The 20516-nt window shown below is 38.8% G+C and overlaps 1 protein-coding gene across 1 annotated transcript in view; it reads left to right on the top strand.

Annotated features, from left to right (window-relative positions):
• The window catches only part of ETV6 (ETS variant transcription factor 6), a 349002-nt gene extending 329208 nt beyond the window's left edge, over positions 1-19794 (top strand). The window contains exons 6-8 of the mRNA XM_043967035.1: positions 4438-4580; positions 6538-6638; positions 13738-19794. Coding sequence (XP_043822970.1) covers positions 4438-4580; positions 6538-6638; positions 13738-13843 — 350 coding nt within the window. The 3' untranslated portion in view covers positions 13844-19794. The remainder of the gene's footprint in view (positions 1-4437; positions 4581-6537; positions 6639-13737) is intronic.
• Positions 19795-20516: the final 722 nt, after the last annotated feature.

Here is a 20516-nt window from a genome sequence, read left to right as displayed (position 1 = left end):
TAAACTCATTTGTAAAATCTTACCAAAAAGAATGATGTACAATCATAAGCAGTATCCTCTAATAAAGCTAAGAGAAGTATAGGGTAAAACCAATTTAATGAAAACTAAGCAGAATTATCCCAGGGCTATTTAAGGATGAATATTGAAGGAAGATAAGAGAATGAAGAAAAGAAAAATGGAAAAGATCCGTGAAGATTACTATAACAAACTGTTTTCACCATCAACAACAGGAACCATCACAGTTGAATCATCACAAATGAACCATCACAGTCCCAGATGTGATTATAGAGGAGGCATTTAAGAGCTTTCTCCCTTATTGGCTGGTAGTGCCAGGCAAAATGCCTAGAGTGACAATCAAGGGTGTGAACTGCAGGAGTTCATAGGGGCCCATCTGCCTTCCTCAAATTATTTATTTAATATTTTATTTTTTCCCCAGTTGCATGCAAAAACAATTTTAAATAATTCTAAATTTTGAATTCCAGATTCTCCCCCTCCCCCATTGAGAAAGCAAACAAGTTTATATAGGTTATCCATATGCAGTCATGTGAAAAATATTTCCATGTTAGTCATGTTGTGAAAGCAAACACAGACCAAATAAATAATTTTTAAGAGTGCTTTCATCTGCATTCAGAGTCCATCAGTTCTTTCTCTGGAGATGGATAGCATTTTTTGATTATAAGTCCTTTGGAATTGTCTTGGATCATTTTATTGCTGAGAATAGCTTAAGTCATTCACAGTTGATCATTGTACAATATTGCTATTACTGTGTACAATGTTTTCCTCGTTCTGCTCATTTCATTTTGCATCAGTTCATGTAAGTCTTTCCAGGTTTTTTTTCTGAGAGTATCCTGCTCATTTCTTATAGCACCACAGCATTCCCACAACTTGTTCAGTCATTCCACAATTCATGGGCATCCCCATAATTTCCAAATCTTTGTCACCACTAAAAGAGTTGCTATAAATATTTTTGTACATATAGGCCTTTTTCCTTCTTGTTTATCTCTTTGGAATATAGACCTAGTAGTGGTATTTCTGCATGAAAGGGTATGCACAGTTTTATAGCCTTTTGGGCATAGTTCCAAATTGCTCTCCAGAATGGTTGGATCAGTTCACTGCTCCACCAACAGTGCATTAGTGTCTCAATTTTCCCACATACCCTCCAACCAACATTTTCCTTTTCTGTCATATTAGCCAATCTGATAGGTGTGAGAGATGGTACCTCAGAGTAGGTTTAATTTGCATTTCTCTTATTAATTGTGATTTGGAACATTTTTTCATATGACTATAGATATCTCTGATTACTTCATCTGACCTGTTCATATCCTTTGACCATTTATCAATAGAGGAATGAACTGCCTTCCTCAAAAAAAAAAAAAAAATGCCAGAGAAGCTAAAAATCTCCAAAGATCTAGGGCACCAATGCAATGGGATCATACCCAATCATTTCAGCAAAGACTCTAAGAGAATTTCTACAGGATCTCGTACTGCCCTCTGCCTCCACTTACCATTCCTGTGACTCCACAAACTAAAACTTACCCTGTCTACCCATCATTCTCTTATGTATGTCACCTCTCATTAGAGTGTAAAGCTCCTTGGTGGCAAGGACTGTCTCACTTTTGTATTTGTATTCCCAGCACCAAGCTCAGTGCTTCTTTCATTTTATGATTGTTTTTGCTTCCATCAAATCTTTTTTTTAAATTTTAAATATTTCTCAATAACATGTAAAGATGTTTTTTGAGCTCCAAATTTTTTCCCACCCTCCCTTCCTTCCCTACTCCCAAGGCCAGCAAGCAATCTGATATAGGTTATACATTACTATCATGTTAAACATTAGTCATGTTGTAAGAGAAAAGTCAGAACAAAAGGAGAAAACACAAAAAAAGAAGAAACAACTACAGCAACAACAACAAAAGTGAAAATAGTATGCTTCATTCTGTATTCAGATTCTATAGTTCTTTTTTCTGTATGCTTATGATTTCTTACAACATAATAGTATCCCATTACATTCATATACCACAACTTGTTTAGCCATTCCCCAATTGATGGGCATCCCCTGAATTTCCCATTCTTTGCTACCACAAAAAGAGTCCCTATAAATATTTTTGTACATGTGGGTCCTTTTCTCTTTTTTATGATCTTTTTGGAATATAGATCTAGTAGTGGTATTGCTGGGTCAAAGGGTATGCACAGTTTTAAAGCCTTTTAGGCATGGTTCCAAATTGCTCTCCAGAATGGTTGGATCAGTTCACAGCTTCACCAACAGTGCTTTAGTGTTCCAATTTTCCCACATCTTCTCCAACATTTATCATTTTTCTTTTTTGCCATATTAGCTAATTGGATAGGTGTGAGGTGATACCTCAGAGTAGTTTTAATTTGCATTTCTCTAATCAGTAGTTCTGGAAGGCATTATGGTGTAGTAGAATGATCACGGGATTTGGAGTGTAGTAGAATGATCACAGGATTTGGAGTCAGAAGACCTAGTTTGGTGTGACCACGAGCAAATCGCTTAACCTCTTTTGGTTTCATCTTCCTCATCTGGAAAATACAACATAATGCAATTGTCTATACGTAGTTGATCTAAAAATTTTGTAATTTTTAGTATACTCTACCACTATCTCCCAAGAAGAACTTATATATTTGTTTAATATATTATTATATGTTCCATTTTTATGTTATGTTACATTATATTATATATTGTAGTATTGTATTATTTTTATTTATTTGTTTGTTTGTTTGTTTACTTATTTTGCTTCATGGGTTTCTTTGTCCCATACCTGGTGGCCATTTTTCTGGTCATGGACCATGCTTAGGAAGCTCCATGAGCAGCAGACACATAATCTTTCTTTCTTTCTTTCTTTCTTTCTTTCTTTCTTTCTTTCTTTCTTTCTTTCTTTCTTTCTGGTGAGGCAATTGGGGTTAAATGACTTGCCCAGGGTCACACAGCTAGTAAGTGTCAAGGGTCTGAGGCTGGATTTGAACTCAGGTCCTCCTGAATCCAGGGCCAGTGCTCTATCTACTGCACCACCTAGCTGCCCCCACATAATCTTTCTTAAGGTCCTCTTTAATGTCATTCTAGTGCCTTTCCTCTGAGATGATCTCCAATTTATTCTGTCTATATCTTTTTTATACACAGGCATTCACATGTGAACTCTCCCATTAGACTGTGAGTTCCTTGAGAGCAGGGACTGTCTTTTTTTGCCTTTCTTCACATTCCTGGCACTTATCAAAGTGCCTGGCATATAGCAAGTACATTAGAATAAATGTTTGTTGACTTTACTTGTTACCAAGCCTGTACCTGAAGCTTTCCTTGTGAAGCAAAATATGCCACAGTGTGCCATCTACTGCTATTTCCTTGAAGAACTCAAGGTCACCTCTCTTCCGCAATGCCGCTACCCAGTAGAACTTTTGTGGAGACATATAAAGCACCTCTCCATATTAGCAAGTAGTCCGTTTTGTTCCAGTGGGCATTTAGGGCACCTGGCAGATCTCTTTCATCAGGATCAGTTGCCTCAACAAACCGTGTCTTTGAATGCCACAGGATCCCAGTCTTTCGACTCAGCCTCATTTCATCACCCAGTATTAGTACAGGTGTAATGGTGGCCCATCTTTCAATGTGTAAAGTTTGCTCATAAATTCATTATTTCTGGTTTGTTAAAGGTATATTTCAAATAGTTTCAATCTTGTTTCCTATCTCCTTCTACTAAGGGCTGACATCTTTTCAGTCTAAGAGGTATGGATTCATTATGGGTCTAATATGACTTGGAGGAAATGACACTTCTAGAAACTATATGAATAATGAAAGCCTCATTTATAGGACCCTCTGCAGATAGTGACTGATAACAGCGACAGAAGCATGGCAAAATAATTTGCTGAAAGACCTAGAAGTAAGTTTAGAGGGGCAGCTAGGTGGCGCAGTGGATAAAGCACCAGCCCTGGATTTAGGAGTACCTGAGTTCAAATCTGGCCTCAGACACTTGACATTTACTAGCCTGTGTGACCCTGGGCAAGTCACTTAACCCCCATTGCCCCACCAAAAAAAAAAAAGAAGAAGAAGAAGTAAGTTTAGAGATTTAATCCTTTTACATTATAGGGGAGGCCTCTAAGCCCCAACGCCATGAAGTGGTTTGCCCAAGGTCATATCACTTGTTCATGGCGGTGTTAAGACTGAAATTCTGATCCTAGCCCTGACACTAACTCTCTGTGTAACTTTGTGCACTTTTCCATTGCTTCTTCCTTAAATGAGGTGATCTTCCAGATGGGGAAAAAAACCTCTGTTCTATTCTAAGTGACTTAGTTTAACATGAGTGAGTTAGAGAGCTAAGCTGTAACAAAGGAAGGTGTTGCTTGTATTATTGCTTCAGGAAAAGTTCCTTCCCTGAGTGTCATCTCACTGGGAAGCCTTTGTCACCAGTGTTTTCTTGCCCTTTCTTTCCATAGACTGCAGGCTGCTCTGGGACTATGTCTATCAGTTGCTTTCTGACAGCCGGTACGAAAATTTTATCCGATGGGAGGACAAAGAATCCAAAATATTTCGGATAGTGGATCCCAATGGACTGGCTCGACTGTGGGGGAATCACAAGGTAAAAGGAGTCAGAGTTTTATTTGGTGAAACTTGTACCAAAACCAAGTCTTTTTCTCTTGGACTGGAGAAGAATTGTCTGTCTTTTATTTCCAAGTTCTATAGTTTGTTATTTAATTCATACCTCATTGTCCTAAAGAGGGGGAAATCAGTAATGATGTCATCATAACCTACCTTCCAACATGTAAAGTTTGTTCGTTAATTCAGTATTTCTGGTTTGTTAAAAGTATATTTCAGGGGCAGCTAGGTGGCACAGTGGATAAAGCACCGGCCCTGGATTCAGGAGTACCTGAGTTCAAATCCGGCCTCAGACACTCGACACTTACTAGCTGTGTGACCCTGGGCAAGTCACTTAACCCCCATTGTCTCACCAAAAAAAAAAAAGTATATTTCAAAAAAACTGCCCTGTCTCCTATCTGCTTCAACTAAGGCCTGACTTTGCAATCTGAGAGGTCTAGAGTCATCAGAGGTGTAATATGACTCAGAGAAGGACTTGGGAAAATGACACTCCCAATCCTGCCCAGTTAGAAACTATATAAAACTGAAAGTCTAGTTTATGCTTAGATAACAATTTGATGCTAACTTCAGAATGTCCACTGTCATTATGGTCCCATCATTTTGAAAGCCGGGGAGATTAAGGGAAGTAGTAAAAGAGGATGGAATTTGAAAAGTAGAATTTGTTGAGTCCACAGTACCCAGGGGAAAACAAAATTATTTCATGTTCAGTATTCCACACTACTAGGTAGTAGGCAGGTCGATTTGGGGCAGACTTTCTTACAAGGAAGGGTGAAGATACAACCTTCCCATTATATTAAGGAGAGATATAGACTTAAAAAAAAGCAGAAAGTTGACTGAGTTCTTCCTGGGATTTCACTGTCTTCTAGGAAAAGAACATCTCTGGCATGTCCCCAGCATAATTAAGAATATCCTATAGGCGGGGCAGCTAGGTGGCACAGTGGATAGAGCACTGGCCCTGGATTCAGGAGGACCTGAGTTCAAATCTGGCCTCAGACACTTAACACTAACTAGCTGTGTGACCCTGGGCAAGTCACTTAACCCCAATTGCCTCACCAAAAAACAAAACAAAAAAACAAGAGTATCCTATAGGTCTGGACAGGCCAGCTAGGTGGAACAGTGAATAGAGTGCTGGACCTGGAGTCAGAAAGATTCCTCTTCCTGAATTCAAATGTGGCCTCAGACACTTACTAGGAGTGTGACCCTGGGCAAGTCACTTAACTGTATTTGCCTCAGTTCCTAATCTTTAAAATGAGCTGGAGAAAGAAATGGCAAACCACTCCAATATCTCTCCCAAGAAAACAGGTCATGAAGAGTCAGACATGACTGAAACAAGTGAACACAGGTCCTGACAATTTAATTCTTGACCAAATAAACAAAGTCATTGTTGACCATGTGTGTCCTCTTGAGAAAGGAAGTAAAGCTTTTCCATTTCTGACTTGTGTCATATTCCCCTGGTTTAAGAATCATTCCTCAGCTGGGTCTTTTTTAGTCTCAATTTTAAATGATAAACCAGAAATGCCAGCTCAAAAAAAAAAATGTCACTGTAGAGAGGCTGGAATGATGGAGTAGAAGAAAAATGACCCATGGGAAATTCCTCAAGCCAACCAGAAAGAACTCGTGGGAAGAAGAATTAAGGAAGATGGCTAAAAGGTACATTGTTCCCTATTGATCTCAAGATGTTTTACAAAAGGTTATTCATCCCCTAAAAGAAAACCACAGCCATGTGTGTAAAAACAAAGGGGTGGGGAATAACAGACATGGAAACAGCCAAAGGGGAACAGAACAGCTAGCTGTCCAGAACTGGCCGGACCACTCGAGGTGTTGGTTTTGAGTTGTGTGTGTGTGAGATGTTTTCTTTTTAAATAGCCCCCTCGGTGACTTTTCTGAAGTTCATTTCATCTTTGTGCTTTTGTTTCTTTCTTCCTTCTCTGAACAAACAGAACAGAACAAACATGACCTATGAGAAAATGTCCCGAGCCCTTCGCCACTACTACAAACTCAACATCATCAGGAAGGAGCCAGGACAGAGGCTTTTGTTCAGGTACCGCTTCCTTTTTCTACTTTGCTTCTTCCAGGAGGTAGATTGAGATTGTCAGAATCTGCATAACTGTTACAGTCTGAAGGGTTCCAGTGTATACCCTAATGAATTATTTGGTAGAACTGTGAATTGGTTCAACCATTCTGAAAAACAGTTTGAAAATGTACTAGAAAAGTCACTAAAATGCGCATAATCCTTTGACCCAACAATACCAACAGTAGGTATATACCCCAATGAGGCAAACAGCAAAAGACAAAGTTCCAAAAAATAAAAATAAAAAATATTTTTTCAAGCACTTTTTTGGAGCAAAAGAAAAAATTGGAAACAGTGGTATGCAGTTGGAGTCGCTTGAAAAAAAAAAAGGTGGTATGTGAATGAATTAAATATTATTGCACCTTGAAAAACAACAAGTAGGAAGAATTCAGAGAAACTTGGAAAGATTCACATGGATTGATACAGAATGAAGGGCACATAGCCTGAACAATTTATGCAGTGACACAAAGGAAAATGGTTTTAGAAGATGCCAGACCTCGGCTTAATGTAATAACCAGTCTCAGCATTAGAGGACTGGCCATGAATACCCCTCCATCCTGTTGACAGTGAGATTCGGAACCACAGACACAGAGTGAGCCATCTGTTGTGATAAGTGGCCAATGTATTGCCTCCTTTTGCTTACCTGTATGTCTCTTTCAAGGACAATAATATGAGGGGATGGGAGCATTAGGAATTAAAAGTGATATAATTTTTTTAAAGGAATATTTAATGAAATATTTATAAATGAAAAAAATTTTCATAAATGACTTTAAGCCAAATGCTGGAGATACAAATTACAAAAGCAAAGAGATTTATTACTCTCAAGGAACTCAGAGTCTAATGGCATAGATTGGCATATCCTGGAATAATGATAGATGGTTCCAATACTGGAGAGTGGACAAGGGGCAGGTATAAAACAAGTTATAGAGGAGGTGCCCAGAGAGAAGAGAATAAAGTAAAGTATGGCTGGGACTTTCCTTAAATACTATTCCTATGGAAAGGCAACCACCAATGAGGATAATGGGTTCCAAGAACAAAAATTCTTCCAGGCCATGGTTTCTGGTGAAGCTTGGGTGAAGAGGTTCTAGAGGAGCTAGATATCACAACCAAAGACCATTTGGAAATAAGAGGAAATAATTTGTCATTATTTTTCATCAGTTAAAACTGAAAGCACTGGTTAAGTATTAGCTGACTCATCTTCCAGCATACTAATGGACAGTTAACATTATCTTTGTATTTCATAAATGAGTGTCTTAAGTCTGCTGGAGTCTTCTGTCACATATCAGACATTGGCAGCGCCAAGAATTGAACCTGAATTTTCAGATAGATCATCAGCCCATACTTTTATGTGAGTACTAGAAAGATCTCTACAGGAATTCTATTCAAATACTTCCACTGAAGCACAGAAGTGACTGTGGATTCTCAAACAATGTGCCAGTGAAGAACCCTGACCAGTTCTACTATGCTGGAAAAACTTTGACTTTGGTCTCAGCAACAGGAATTGATTTCATCATGCACCAAAAGACATCATTTCATGGGAAACTCAGTCATCTTGCCTTGCTATGCTTTCAATGATTATAAACCAAAAAAAACTACCATGAATATGATTTAAGGTAGAGTAATTCTATGAAGAATTTAAGAGATTCTTACAATCCAGTAGAAAGATATTTAATGATTTCAGTGTGAAAGTGAATGCAGGAAAGGGCAACAAAAAAATGTTTCAAAATTGGGTTCAAGATTTAAGAAATTGGGGGCAGCTAGGTGGCACAGTGGATAAAGCACCGGCCCTGGATTCAGAAGTACCTGAGTTCAAATCCAGCCTCAGACACTTGACACTTACTAGCTGTGTGACCCTGGGCAAGTCACTTAACCCCCATTGCCCTGCCCCCCCCCCAAAAAAATTAAGAAATTGAAGATGCTAAGTAGGGAGCTATAAACTAGACCCCTGAAAATCAATAGCATTTCTTTATAGCAAGAACATAATCCAGGAAGAAATAATAGAAAGGAAGGAAAGTCCTACTCAATATAAAAATATATAAAATACCTGCGTTTGATTTACCAAAGCACACTCAAGTCTTTTGTAGGATTAATTACGATTAAATTAAATTAAATGGAGAGATATTCAATACTCATGGCTCTGTCAAAAGACATTCATTCCCTTCCCTCAAGGAGCTTACAACCTAAATAACTCTGTACAAACAAGCTATATGGAGGATAAATTGGAATGAAGCAACAAAGAGAAGGCAGCAAAATTAAAGGATATAGGGAACAACTTCCCGTAGAAGGTGAAATTTTATTTGAGACTTGAAGGATTCCAGAAGGCAGAGATGAGGAGGAAGAGCATTCTAGGCAGGGGACACAGCCAGTGAAAAGACCCAGAGTGGGGAGATATGGCAGGTTACATTCAAGGAACAACATGGAGGCCAGCATCACTGGACCTCAAAGTATGTGTAGTGAGAGTGAGTATGGAAGGGTTGTAAGGTATAAAAAAAAACTAGAAAAAAAAGGGCACAAGTAAAAAATTGATGTCAAAATTGGCTTTTACATGTAATTTGGAAAATAAAATTCTAAACAGGAAAAAAAAGAAGGGCACAAGTTGTGAATCACATGCCTTTTCACCCAGAGGTACCACTGCTAGTCATATGCTCCACCCCAGCATACCAAAGTTAAAGAGAACCTTTAAACAATCAATCAACAAGCATATATCAGACACATACTGTACATGAGGTACTGAGCTAATAAGTAAATGTATCAGAATATGTATTCTTGCAAAAAAAAAGAATATGTATTCTATAAAGAAATGAAAACAAAGTAACTACCCATCAAATAGGTAATGACTAAGCAAATCGTGATACTTAAACATAATGGAATATTACTGCAGTGTAAAAAATTATGACTAAAGAAGACAGAAGAACATGGAAAATCTTCTATGGAAAGTGAAGTCAGCAGAACCAAGAAAATAATATACCTGATGACTGCAACAGTTGAAATGGAAAAAGGAGTATTAAAAACAAAAATGAAATGGAATTCTTTATAATGACCAAACTTGGCCCCAAAGAAGAGGTGACAAAATGTACTTCCTTCCCTTCTTTGCATGGGAGAGGAAGTTAGAACAATGAATCTTCTGTCCAACTCAGCAAGTTTAGCTGAGCTCCCTTTTTCTTTCTCTTTTATTCTTTGTCATAAGGGTTAGCTAGTTGGGTAGGGCAAGAGGGAGGATATATTTAGAAATAAAATTGATGCAAAAATTCAAAAGATATCACTTTTAAAAATATATATTAATAAATAAAAGAAGTCAGAACCTTAGAGACTATTCAAGCTTCCAAAACTATATCCCATAAACACTTTCTCCAAGAGGCATCCATGAAGGTACTAGATAGTAAGCAGACTGACTATATATTTAAAGACAGGAAAAAACTGATTACTGACAAGGGAGTCATTTCAAAATCAGCTACCTATGTGCAGTCAGGTTATCAACTAGCTATAGTGAAAATCAGAATCAACACTACATTAGAATAAAAGATAAAGGTGAGAAGACCCTTCAGTAATAACAGCTCTAATCCAATTAATTTAAACAAATTATTGACATAAAAAATGGGAGATAGGAGAAAGGCTTAACCAAATTTCATTCAGGCATTTTTTATGGACTATTTGCACAGCATGCTACCAGGCACTGGGAACACAGAGAAAAATAAAATGGTGCCTGCCCTGAAGGAATTAGAACTTTTTTTTTTATGGGGGGGGATATATAACATATACATAGATAACCAAACATAAGTTGTATTAAAAAGTAAATACAAAGTAGCTTGAGGAGTACTAACAAATGACATCAGAAGAGGGTGACACTCGAGCTGGCCCCACCAAAGGGAACCAAAGATTCTGAGAGGCAAAGGTGAAGACAGAAGGCCTTGGGAGACAGCCTGTGCCAAGGCATGAAGATGAGAAATGGAATGTCATTTGTAGGAAGCCAGTAGGTCAGTTTGACTGGAATAGAAAGTTCTGGGAGGGGGCAGAATAGGGAAGCTGCAGCCAGATTATTGAAAAAAGAACATTAATTGTGATTATTACCATTTCCTACAGAAGTTTAGCCAATTTAAAGCCATCAGAACAAGATGGCTAAAAACATACCAGAAACCACCTCAGCAAACACTTGATCTCTTTTCCAAGCACAGAGACTTGGAAACCAAGGGAATACAGGTTTAGAATATAAACTCGTTTGCCAAAATGTTACAGAGGAGAATTGTTGAAAGGCTGCAGGTAGTGGGGAAGAGCTGAATAAATGCCAAAGCAGAGGGGTCAACCACACCACCAGCTGCCCACAATGCTCTTGTGTGTGGCATGAACAGGATTAAAATGTAATTGAGAAATATTTAACAAAATTAATAAAAATACATACAATATAACATAGATAATGTTTATATGTGGTTTTCTTTCACTGTTGTTTTTTTTTTTGGTGAGGCAATTGGGGTTAAGTGACTTGTCCAGGGTCACACATCTAGTAAATGTTAAGTGTCTGAGGACAGATTTGAACTCAGGTCCTCCTGAATCCAGGGCTGGTGCTCTATCCACTGCGCCTCCTAGCCACCCCTTACATGTGGTTTTCTAAGTCAATATAATATGTGCCTACTGGGATCTTATGGGACCAGCCCTGTTTCTATTTGAGTTTGGTTATCACTGCCCAAGACTGTTGCAAGATGAAACTGGAAGGAATCAAATAGATGAAAAATATCATAAACCTGCTTTCATTTCTTTAAGTATTTGTTTTCTACATTGAAAGCAGCAGGACCACAGAGAGAGAGAACCAAAAGTTCTCCCACAGCCCTTTCTACTCTCCTAAAAGTTAAATTATCAGGGTCATCCTTGAAAATATCTAACAAAACATTCTTCTGTAGGAAATTTCAAAGATAATGTTCACTACCCACAGATCTATAGAATTGAGATCATAACACAATGTTCATTGCATGAATAATGTATACCTCCCAAGTACTGATGAACAAATGCAAGGATTCTTTCTGCTATGTCTGTGTTACATAGCTTCTGTAATCTCCAGTGTGACAAGTGAATGTATATCATGAAATCGTCCATTGTTTGGCTATTTCTGTCAGGCCTACCATTAAACAAACTACAAATATACTCATGCCTAGCATGGTGGGAGATACCAAAAATAAATTTGAGGGCAGAGATCATATTTAACCAAACAGCTAAGAGGAGAGACAACAGTCTAAGTTTGGGTAGCAGTGTGGCCAGTGGAAAGAGACCTGGCTTTTTAATTTTCCCTCCTCTTTTCCCATGACTATCAGTAATAAGTTCCCTTTGCATCCACATCAGTCTCTTAGTTCTCCTTTTCTTCATCATCAGAACTCTTCCTGTCTGTCTGAGTAATCTTCTGTAGAATTTTAGTTCGTGGGATGCTACTTATTCTTTCTCAGAATCTACTCTTTCCCCAAATCTTCCTCATCATCAGAAATTTTTCTCTCTGTACCTTGATAATTCCCTCTAGAAATTTAGTTCAAGGGATCCTCTGTATTCTTTCTCTGAGCCCTTTGAAACCCACTCTACTCAAATCCAGGGTGCTTGTTAAACTATACTTAGTTTTCCTCTCCTTTTCCATAACACATTTTGAGATCAGGGAAATAATAATTGTAAAACTTTTAGCACAGTGCTCAGCATATAGTAGGAGCTATCTAAATGTTAGCTATTATCATCTTCATTAGTCTTCAAATCAAGGGAGTGATCTGATCAAATCAGTGTTTTAGGAAAGATTTATCTGGTGTCACAGGGTAAGAGCTTGGAGTCAGGCATGACAATTGGGAGGGACTCTGAAGTTTATTCATTCAGCTCATCTTCCTTATCTAACACCATAGTTAAAATTATATTATAAAACTATCAGTTTTTCTAGTGTTATAGGCAATACCTTGGAGACATTTCTAGAACTTAATGTAAGCTCCACCTAGGAGAAAAGTTGGGTTAAGAAGGATTTAACCCAGGGGCAGCTAGGTGGCACAGTGGATAAAGCACCTGCTCTGGATTCAGGACAACCTGAGTTCAAATCCAGTCTCAGACACTTAACACTTACTAACTGTGTGACCCTGAGCAAGTCACTTAACCCTCATTGCCACACAAAGAAAACAAAACAAACAAGAAAAATTTAACCCAAAAAACTCTGGAGTGATAGAGCTAACCCTTTTTCCTTCCTTTCCTTTTCCCCCTCCTCCAAAAACACCACCAATTAGCCTTATAGGTCTGACTGCTATTCAGTAAACTCCAGCGGATCCCTATCGCCTCTAGGACCAAGTAGGAAATTCTGTTTTTGGCTTATACGGCTCTTCACAACCTGTTGCCTTCCCATTTTTCCAGTCTTCTGACAATTTATTCCCCTCCACATACTCTACTGTTCTTCTTTGTTGACATCTTTGTTTCCCATTACACAGAACACTCTATTACTGTCCTCCATGCCTGGAATTCTCTCCCTCTTTGCCTCTGCCTTCTGTATGCCCTCAAGACCTGGCTCAGATGCCACCTACTTCAGGAGACCTTGCTGATCTTCCCTTCCCCCATGCCTCCCTCTGAAATTATCTCCCAGTTCATATATATCCACATGTACATAGACATATACACATATATGTGAATATAAATATAAGTATATATGTTACCTCCCAGTTCATTCATATACATAAAAAATCTTGTATGTCCATTGTAGTTTAGATGTCATATCTTTCCCTAGAATGTGAGCCCCTCATGGGCAAAGACTGTATTTTTGCCTTTCTTTGTATCCCCAGTGCCTGGTACATAGTAGGTGCTTAATAAATGCTTATGGCTTGGTTACAACATTTTCCCTTAAATTGCCCTTTGAGCTAAAAAGTTAAGGAATAAAAAGACTGAATGGGTCTTTATAGATTCCAAAGATCTATAAATAGGAAATATAGATTGCCAGCTCTATAAATAGGAAATATAGATGTGTGTGACCTTTCATGGTTACAGTGTGGGAATGGAGAAATCTTTTGGGGGAAAAAAAAACACCAAAAACTTAATCTCTTAATCTCTCTCCTCTTCTTCTTGATAAAAAAAGGTTCATGAAAACCCCAGATGAAATCATGAGTGGCCGAACAGACCGCCTTGAACACCTTGAGTCCCAAGAGCTGGATGAACAAATGTACCAGGAAGATGAGTGCTGAAGGAACCAACGTGCCACCTCAGGGGATGGATCAGTGAAAAGAAAAACCATCCAGCTGGAGTGCTGGAGGTGTGTGGGAGCAGGGTGGATTGAGGGAAAGCAGAAAGGAAGAAACACAGAATTGGGAGTTGAACAGACCAGAAAGGACCCCAGAGCACCTTAGATAAAGCACCCACAACAGCAGAGTTGGTGTTCTGGTGGAGGGCCCAGAGCCTGGGACTTATGTACTATTTCACCCTCCTTTGAGGATCTCCCTTGGCCTGTAATTCCTCATCCCCACCCCTCTGCCCATTGTTAGTTTCTGGGTTTGGGGGTTGTTGTTGTTTTTTTATGAACATGCAGTTTGACTTTTTCATAATTCATATAGGGCAAGATGACAGTTTGCTTTCCTATGGAAATATATATATCGATTATATTTTTTTTGCAAGTCTCACAAATCATGGCATAAAAATCCAACCTGACAGGAAAGAGAGCAAGGTTTCTTTTTTTTTTCTTCTACTGTACACAGAAGGTTTGCTTCTGTTGCTATTGTGTCCTGGCTGCTGGAGGGTGGGGGAGAACTACTTACTTTAAAAGAAAAAAATTTGAAAGGGGCACTCACTCTTACCTCTCTCTCTCTCCCTTTCCTTTTCTCATTCCTGCCTGCCTCTGAGCTTTGGAGATCTGTCAGCATAGTTCAGCTTAGTGTAACACCTTGGGAATGAGCTAAAGCCAGTGACCTAAGTGCTAGAAAGTCAAAACAAAGTCCCAGCATTTGGCCACCCATCCCAAATATGCCTTAGGAAGGTCAGGAATTCCATGGGCGTATTTCCAATCGATAAGTTCTGGTCCTGACAGCTGACCTACAAAGAACAGTATAGCATTGGAGAAGGGCACTCATTTATTTGTCCTTCTAGAGACGGGATGACACAGACACCACTCCCAAGATGCCCAAGATATCTACAAGCATTGGGATTCTGTGTAACAGTGAAGTGTGAAAATATAATCAGAAAACACAGGGACTTAATGAAAAATATCCTGTGAAGTGGAGAATGCAGAGAGAGGAGAGGGGGTAGGGAAACGCCCTGTTCTTCTTGCCCCACCCCAGACATCTTGCAAACAATTACACACCCTATCCTATCTTTCCCATTATTCAGAGATTTTTATTAATGATTTCATAATCTCTTTTAACCCTAGTCCCCATTTGAATTAGAGCATTTGAGATGAACTTCCAGGGCAGCATTAGCTGCCAGCAATGATCTTCTCTTCCCTTTTGGGATACATCATCAGCCTTTCCTTCCTTTCTTTCTTCCTTCCTTCCTTATGGATGGGATGTCTGAACTTGGAAAAGGGCTCGTTTATCAGTCTATTTCTCTTGGAAATCAATTCAGTAATCTCAAGGTGAGGACTATCCCACCTTTTAATACTTTTACTAATAACAGAGATTTTTTTAAAAAAGAAATGCTATGGACATTTCTAATTTTCTAGGCATTTAGAATTGAGTTCAATTCAATTTACTTTTTTTTTATTAAGCATCTACTAAGTGCAAGACATTGTGGATACAAAGACAAACTAATCCCTGCCCTCAAAGAACTTACATTCTATTGAGTTTATCTTATAAAGGTTAAAGCTTCCAGAATGAGGGGCACAGGCTTCTTCCCCTCCCCCACCCCCCAACTACCACCACCAAAAAAAATAATAATAAGGTTTCATTTCTCTTATGAACTCTGTCATTTCTATGGACTCACAATATTCTCACAACTACTTCAGTGACAGCAGGTGCAGCTGTTATCCCCATTGGAGGCACCCAGAATACCTAGACATTTCCCCCAAATGCCTTTTCTCCCTTTTCTGCCTTTTCTGCCTTTCCTGGTTAAGTGAAGTGTACTCAGGACTTGGGCAGACAGAGTGAGGGCATTCTGTCTTTGGACAATTCCTGACAGGGGAATCCATCAAGCTGACAAATATTGAGATCCTAGGGCACCAGGAAGGGCTGACAACAAATTTCTCTTACTCAGATCCTTTGCCTCTTAACCTGTCTCAGGTCAATGCAAAATCGGTTGAAAACTCTCCCACCATCTAGAATGGTTAGGACTTGTCAGAAGCTAGAAGACTTCCCGTCTGTTGATAGAGTGACATACTCTAAAGCATTTGGTTTTAATAAAGGTGAAATGCCATAGGGTTCACCCCAACATGGTTCAAGTGTGTACACATCTTTCAACTGTGCTTAGAAACAATAGCCAGAAATTTTTCACCCTCTAAGACGAGTGATAATGGATCTCAAGGGATGAAACTGAGCCAGTGGCTGTACTTAGTATGTTGTGAAGACAATTCATATTTTTTAAAAGATTTTTAAAGGCAAGAGAAAGGAGAGGAATTTTTACCCAAAGGCCATATTTCATGGTCTGCAATGGAAAGAAAATGTTGCTCCTTAGGTTTGGGGCATTCTTTTCTGATCACTCCAACTAGAGACAGATATTGAGTCTCTTATTATCCAAGTGGATATGTGATAGAACTAGAGAGGAAAAGGTCCTCTTTTCCTTAATGTTTCTATATTTACTTGCATTCTCTGTGGGAATGCAAAATACTGAAGATAACCATGTTGAAGAAGAAATGGCAAAAGCTATCCATTTATGAGTAGTCCCTTTTTCTGTGTGTTTTTTAGTAATCCATTATTAATGTAGATATTTTTACATAACACATTTCCCTAAAGGTGGCTGCTAATTATGTTCACTCCACAAGCTCCAGCTGATGTTTAAAAAAAAGAAGAAGAAGAAGCTCTCTAAAGGAAGAGAACCTACCACAGGTACATTGGTCCAAATCTAAAAGCCTCTCTGATTTTATGGACAGATTCTAACTGGTATAAAATTATCTGCCATTTATCCCCCACCTGGGAAAGTTTTAAAACTAATTTAACACCCTAAATAGTTTCTTTATCCCTTTGCCATCTCATGGAGATTCTTGTAGAAAAGGAAGGAAAGAAAAATGCAGAGGCAGACAGCTACATGAAAAGATGTTCCACCTCTAGTTGAATTCAAGAATTTGAGAATTGAAAAGAGCCCAACCTATCCCTGACCAAGAATCCCTCTGTAATATCTTCAAAAAATGCATTGTCCAATCTCTGCCTGAAGGCCTCCCAAAGCCACCATAATAACTAGTTTGTCTGGACCTGGTGACTTGAGGCAATAGAAATCAACTAGATGGTTGTCTAACCAATCAAACAATATTTATTAAGCACCTCCTGTCTGCTGGGCACTGTGCTAAGCACTTGAGGATATAAAATGTGACAAAAGACAGTTCCTGCCCTCAAGGCTCTCACGATCTAATGGGTTGTTTCTCCTTGCTAATCATTTTTATTCCAGCCTTCCCAGTCCAGAGAATAACCCCCTTGGAAGAGAAAACAAAAGACACATAAGAAATTTAACAATCTAAAGTTTTCTCTCACCTGTTATCATTCCTAGCTCTGTCCTTCCTCTTACTCCTAATACAGTTTTTGTTGTTGTTATTTTCCTTAGTATTTATTGTCAGCAATTCTGGGCCCTAGGATTCCTGTCAATTCTTACAGGATTGTTTTTTTCCTGTTCATGCTACTCTTTCATATTCATCCTCAGTTAATTTCCCTTTCTTCCATCTTACATATATCTTTTAAAAATCTTAATTGGTCAGTGATTTCTTGGTATATCCATGTCAGTTTCTTTAATCAGTCCCCCATTTACTTTCTCATCCGAACCATATCTGCCCCAGGTCTTCAAAATATCATTCTTCATTTACTTTATTTTATTTATTTATTGGGGGGGGGCAATGAGGGTTAAGTGACTTGCTCAGGATCACACAGCTAGCAAGTGTTAAGTGTCTGAGGCCAGATTCGAACTCAGGTCTTCCTGAATCCAGGGCCATTGCTTTATCCACTGCACCACCCAGCTGCCCCCCAAAATACCATTCTTGAGAGTTTTCCATCTCCCTTGAGTCAACTTCCCTGAGCAAAATAATAGGCTGTTGGATCCAAACCTTTTGAAATATGATATCTCCATATATGTTTGGGTGTTTGAACCTCTACTTGGCTTTTCTCACCCCTTGCTGCACACTTTCTTACAAATGGTAACTTAGTGACCCCTTGCCCCCCAAAGTGTATGTTACTTCTCCTTCATCAACTAATTCCTCTTTGTTGGTCAGAATGGTACAAGAAGGCACTTCCCCCTCCTTGCTGCTCCCACCTTTCAAAAGATAAAATTATTGTGAAGCCAAGCCACCACTTTATCAGCTGTTCTCTTTTCAGCAGATAGGATGCCATCAGGTGTCTGGATTGCTAAAGACACCTTCATCTAATTTGTCTTTGTATTCTAAAACAGTACTTCTGTATCTGTCTCTCTCGGTTGTTTCCAGATGCTCTCCACAACATCCCTCCCTCTTTGACACGCCTGGATTTCCCATGTGAATATAACTTCTTAATATGCAATGCTGTTCCACTTTCCTTATGATCTATTCTGCTTCTTTTGAATAAGGCATGCCTTTCTAGAGCCATGATCCAGTCACGAACCCTTTCCCACTCAGTCCCAGTGGGACTGGTGAAGTGAAATTGGCCTCCTTCTCTTAGCAATAGGACCTCTAACTTTTATCCTGCACTTCTCTAACACCCCATTTCCTTAACAGCTCCATTTCTTCTGCACCGCTGGAAGCCAGAAATCCATAACCACTCAATTTAGGGAATCTTATTAAATAAGTCACTGACAGGTTGCCACTCTTCCACCAGACTGAAGCAGGGACATCTTGGCAGAGATGCTGGACTGAATGCAAGTACACGAGGATCTCTAAAATATACTCAACCTTTTTAATCTCCTTGCTGATTGGGATACCAGTTTGCCAGCTGTTCAAGAGTCACTTAGGGAAAGCCACAAGGAGAGGAAAATAAAAGATCTCAGTGATAACCATCATTTAGAGCAAGGATTCCTAGACTGTTTTGCTTGTGTCATAGGCCCCTTTGGCAATCAGGCAAAGTCCATGGACCCCTTCTCAAAATGATGTTTTTAATTGCATAAAACAAAATTTATAGAATTGCGAAAGAAGTCAATTCTATTAAAATACTAAAAAGACAACCAAATAAATAAATAAACCCAAGTTCACTAACCCCAGTAAAGAATCTCTATTTACAATGTAGTCAGGGCCTTCTCATCCACTGTCCTCTATAGTAGATGCCTGTTCAGTCAAGACCATTTCTTTACCTTTCAAGTAAAAATGTTGAGGGCTGAAACAAGATTTCCACTTTCTACTACCTAGAGTCCAAAACTCAAAATATTTAGACGTATTAAACTGCCTGTTGCGGATGGGAAGACAGGCATAGAGAAGTTCAGGAATTAAGAGACAGCAAGTCAGATAGCACAAGGATCGGGACCTAGAACACAGCAAGCTTTATTTATATCAGCCATAGTCCATTTGACTCATCCCCTCAAAGGAAGCTGAAGAAAATGATGAAAAAATACTAAAAACAAACAAAAAAGGTAGCGTTTCTTTGCCAAAATATTTGGTGCTAGTCAGAAACATTTAATCTACTACTTTTCTGAACAGGGACCTGGACTTGAAAGGGTAATAATGTTCCAATCCAGAGGTGAACATAAAGTCATCCTCTGCCTGGTTGAAAATTATAGAGGCCAAATAGTATGCTCTCAGCCACATTTGCATCAACACTAATTGACTACCAACTCTCTAAATCTCTCACATGCCCAGTGAATATTCTTAAAGGTTTTTCTTTGTGACAACCACCTGCAAATCCAGAATGAATCTAAACTTGGTGTTTTTCCCTTTTTTTTTTCCTTTTTCTTTTTCTTTTTTTTTTAGTTTCTAATCTGATGTTTATGAGGTGTGGGGTTTATAAGGGACTGAATCAAATGAATGTAACCAAATACAAAAAAAAAAAATGCCTATTCTCAGGGCCAGTGAGTTGCAAATAATTTTTAAAGAAAAGCCTATAATTACATCATCTCAATAAATTGTTTTTATATAAAATGATGTCCCAAGTCTCTTTATAAATAACATGAAATATGATCTAAGTAATTCCTTTTTCTGTTCTTTTGCAGCATAAAGTACAGTCACGGTTTCTAGTTGAGGCAGAGTTTGATTAAAATGTGATCTCTGAGCATTTTCTCCCTAAGCATATATCTCCAAATAGGTAATGAGAAAGTAGTACAAATATGAGCAACTTCCACAGAAGAAGAAATTAGCCAAAGCAGTCTTTAGGGTAAGTGTGCTGTCTAGTCCCAAAACAGGGCCTGAGAATGGTAAGGAGACAGATAATCTCCACCCCACCTGATTTCTGACTTTTGTCCCACTTTTGTTTTTACTCTACTAGTAGTCCAAAGCTTACAGGTGACAAGGGGGAAAGGACCACCTTGGGGAAAATATGTCAACTACGTCAACTCTCCTGACATCGTACTAGAAGTGAATGACATAAGGTGTCAGCTCTCCTCTCACCTTTGTGTCCCAAGACAATTAAAGTCATTCAGACCTTTACACCTTTTCTCTGGAAATCCAACATGCCACATTAGGTTTAGTGCTCAAGTCTGCCATGCCCTAAAAACAATCTCAAATGTCATCTGGTACATACTCCATATATGGAAACACCGCTCATCTCTTCCTAAAGACAATAATGCTACAACCAAATCACCTCTGAAATTGGACCTTTCACGTAAAGATCGACACAC

This window comes from Dromiciops gliroides, chromosome 5, assembly GCF_019393635.1.
Source record: "Dromiciops gliroides isolate mDroGli1 chromosome 5, mDroGli1.pri, whole genome shotgun sequence".
NCBI lineage: Eukaryota > Metazoa > Chordata > Mammalia > Microbiotheria > Microbiotheriidae > Dromiciops > Dromiciops gliroides.
This window is presented reverse-complemented; position numbering and strand designations above follow the sequence as displayed.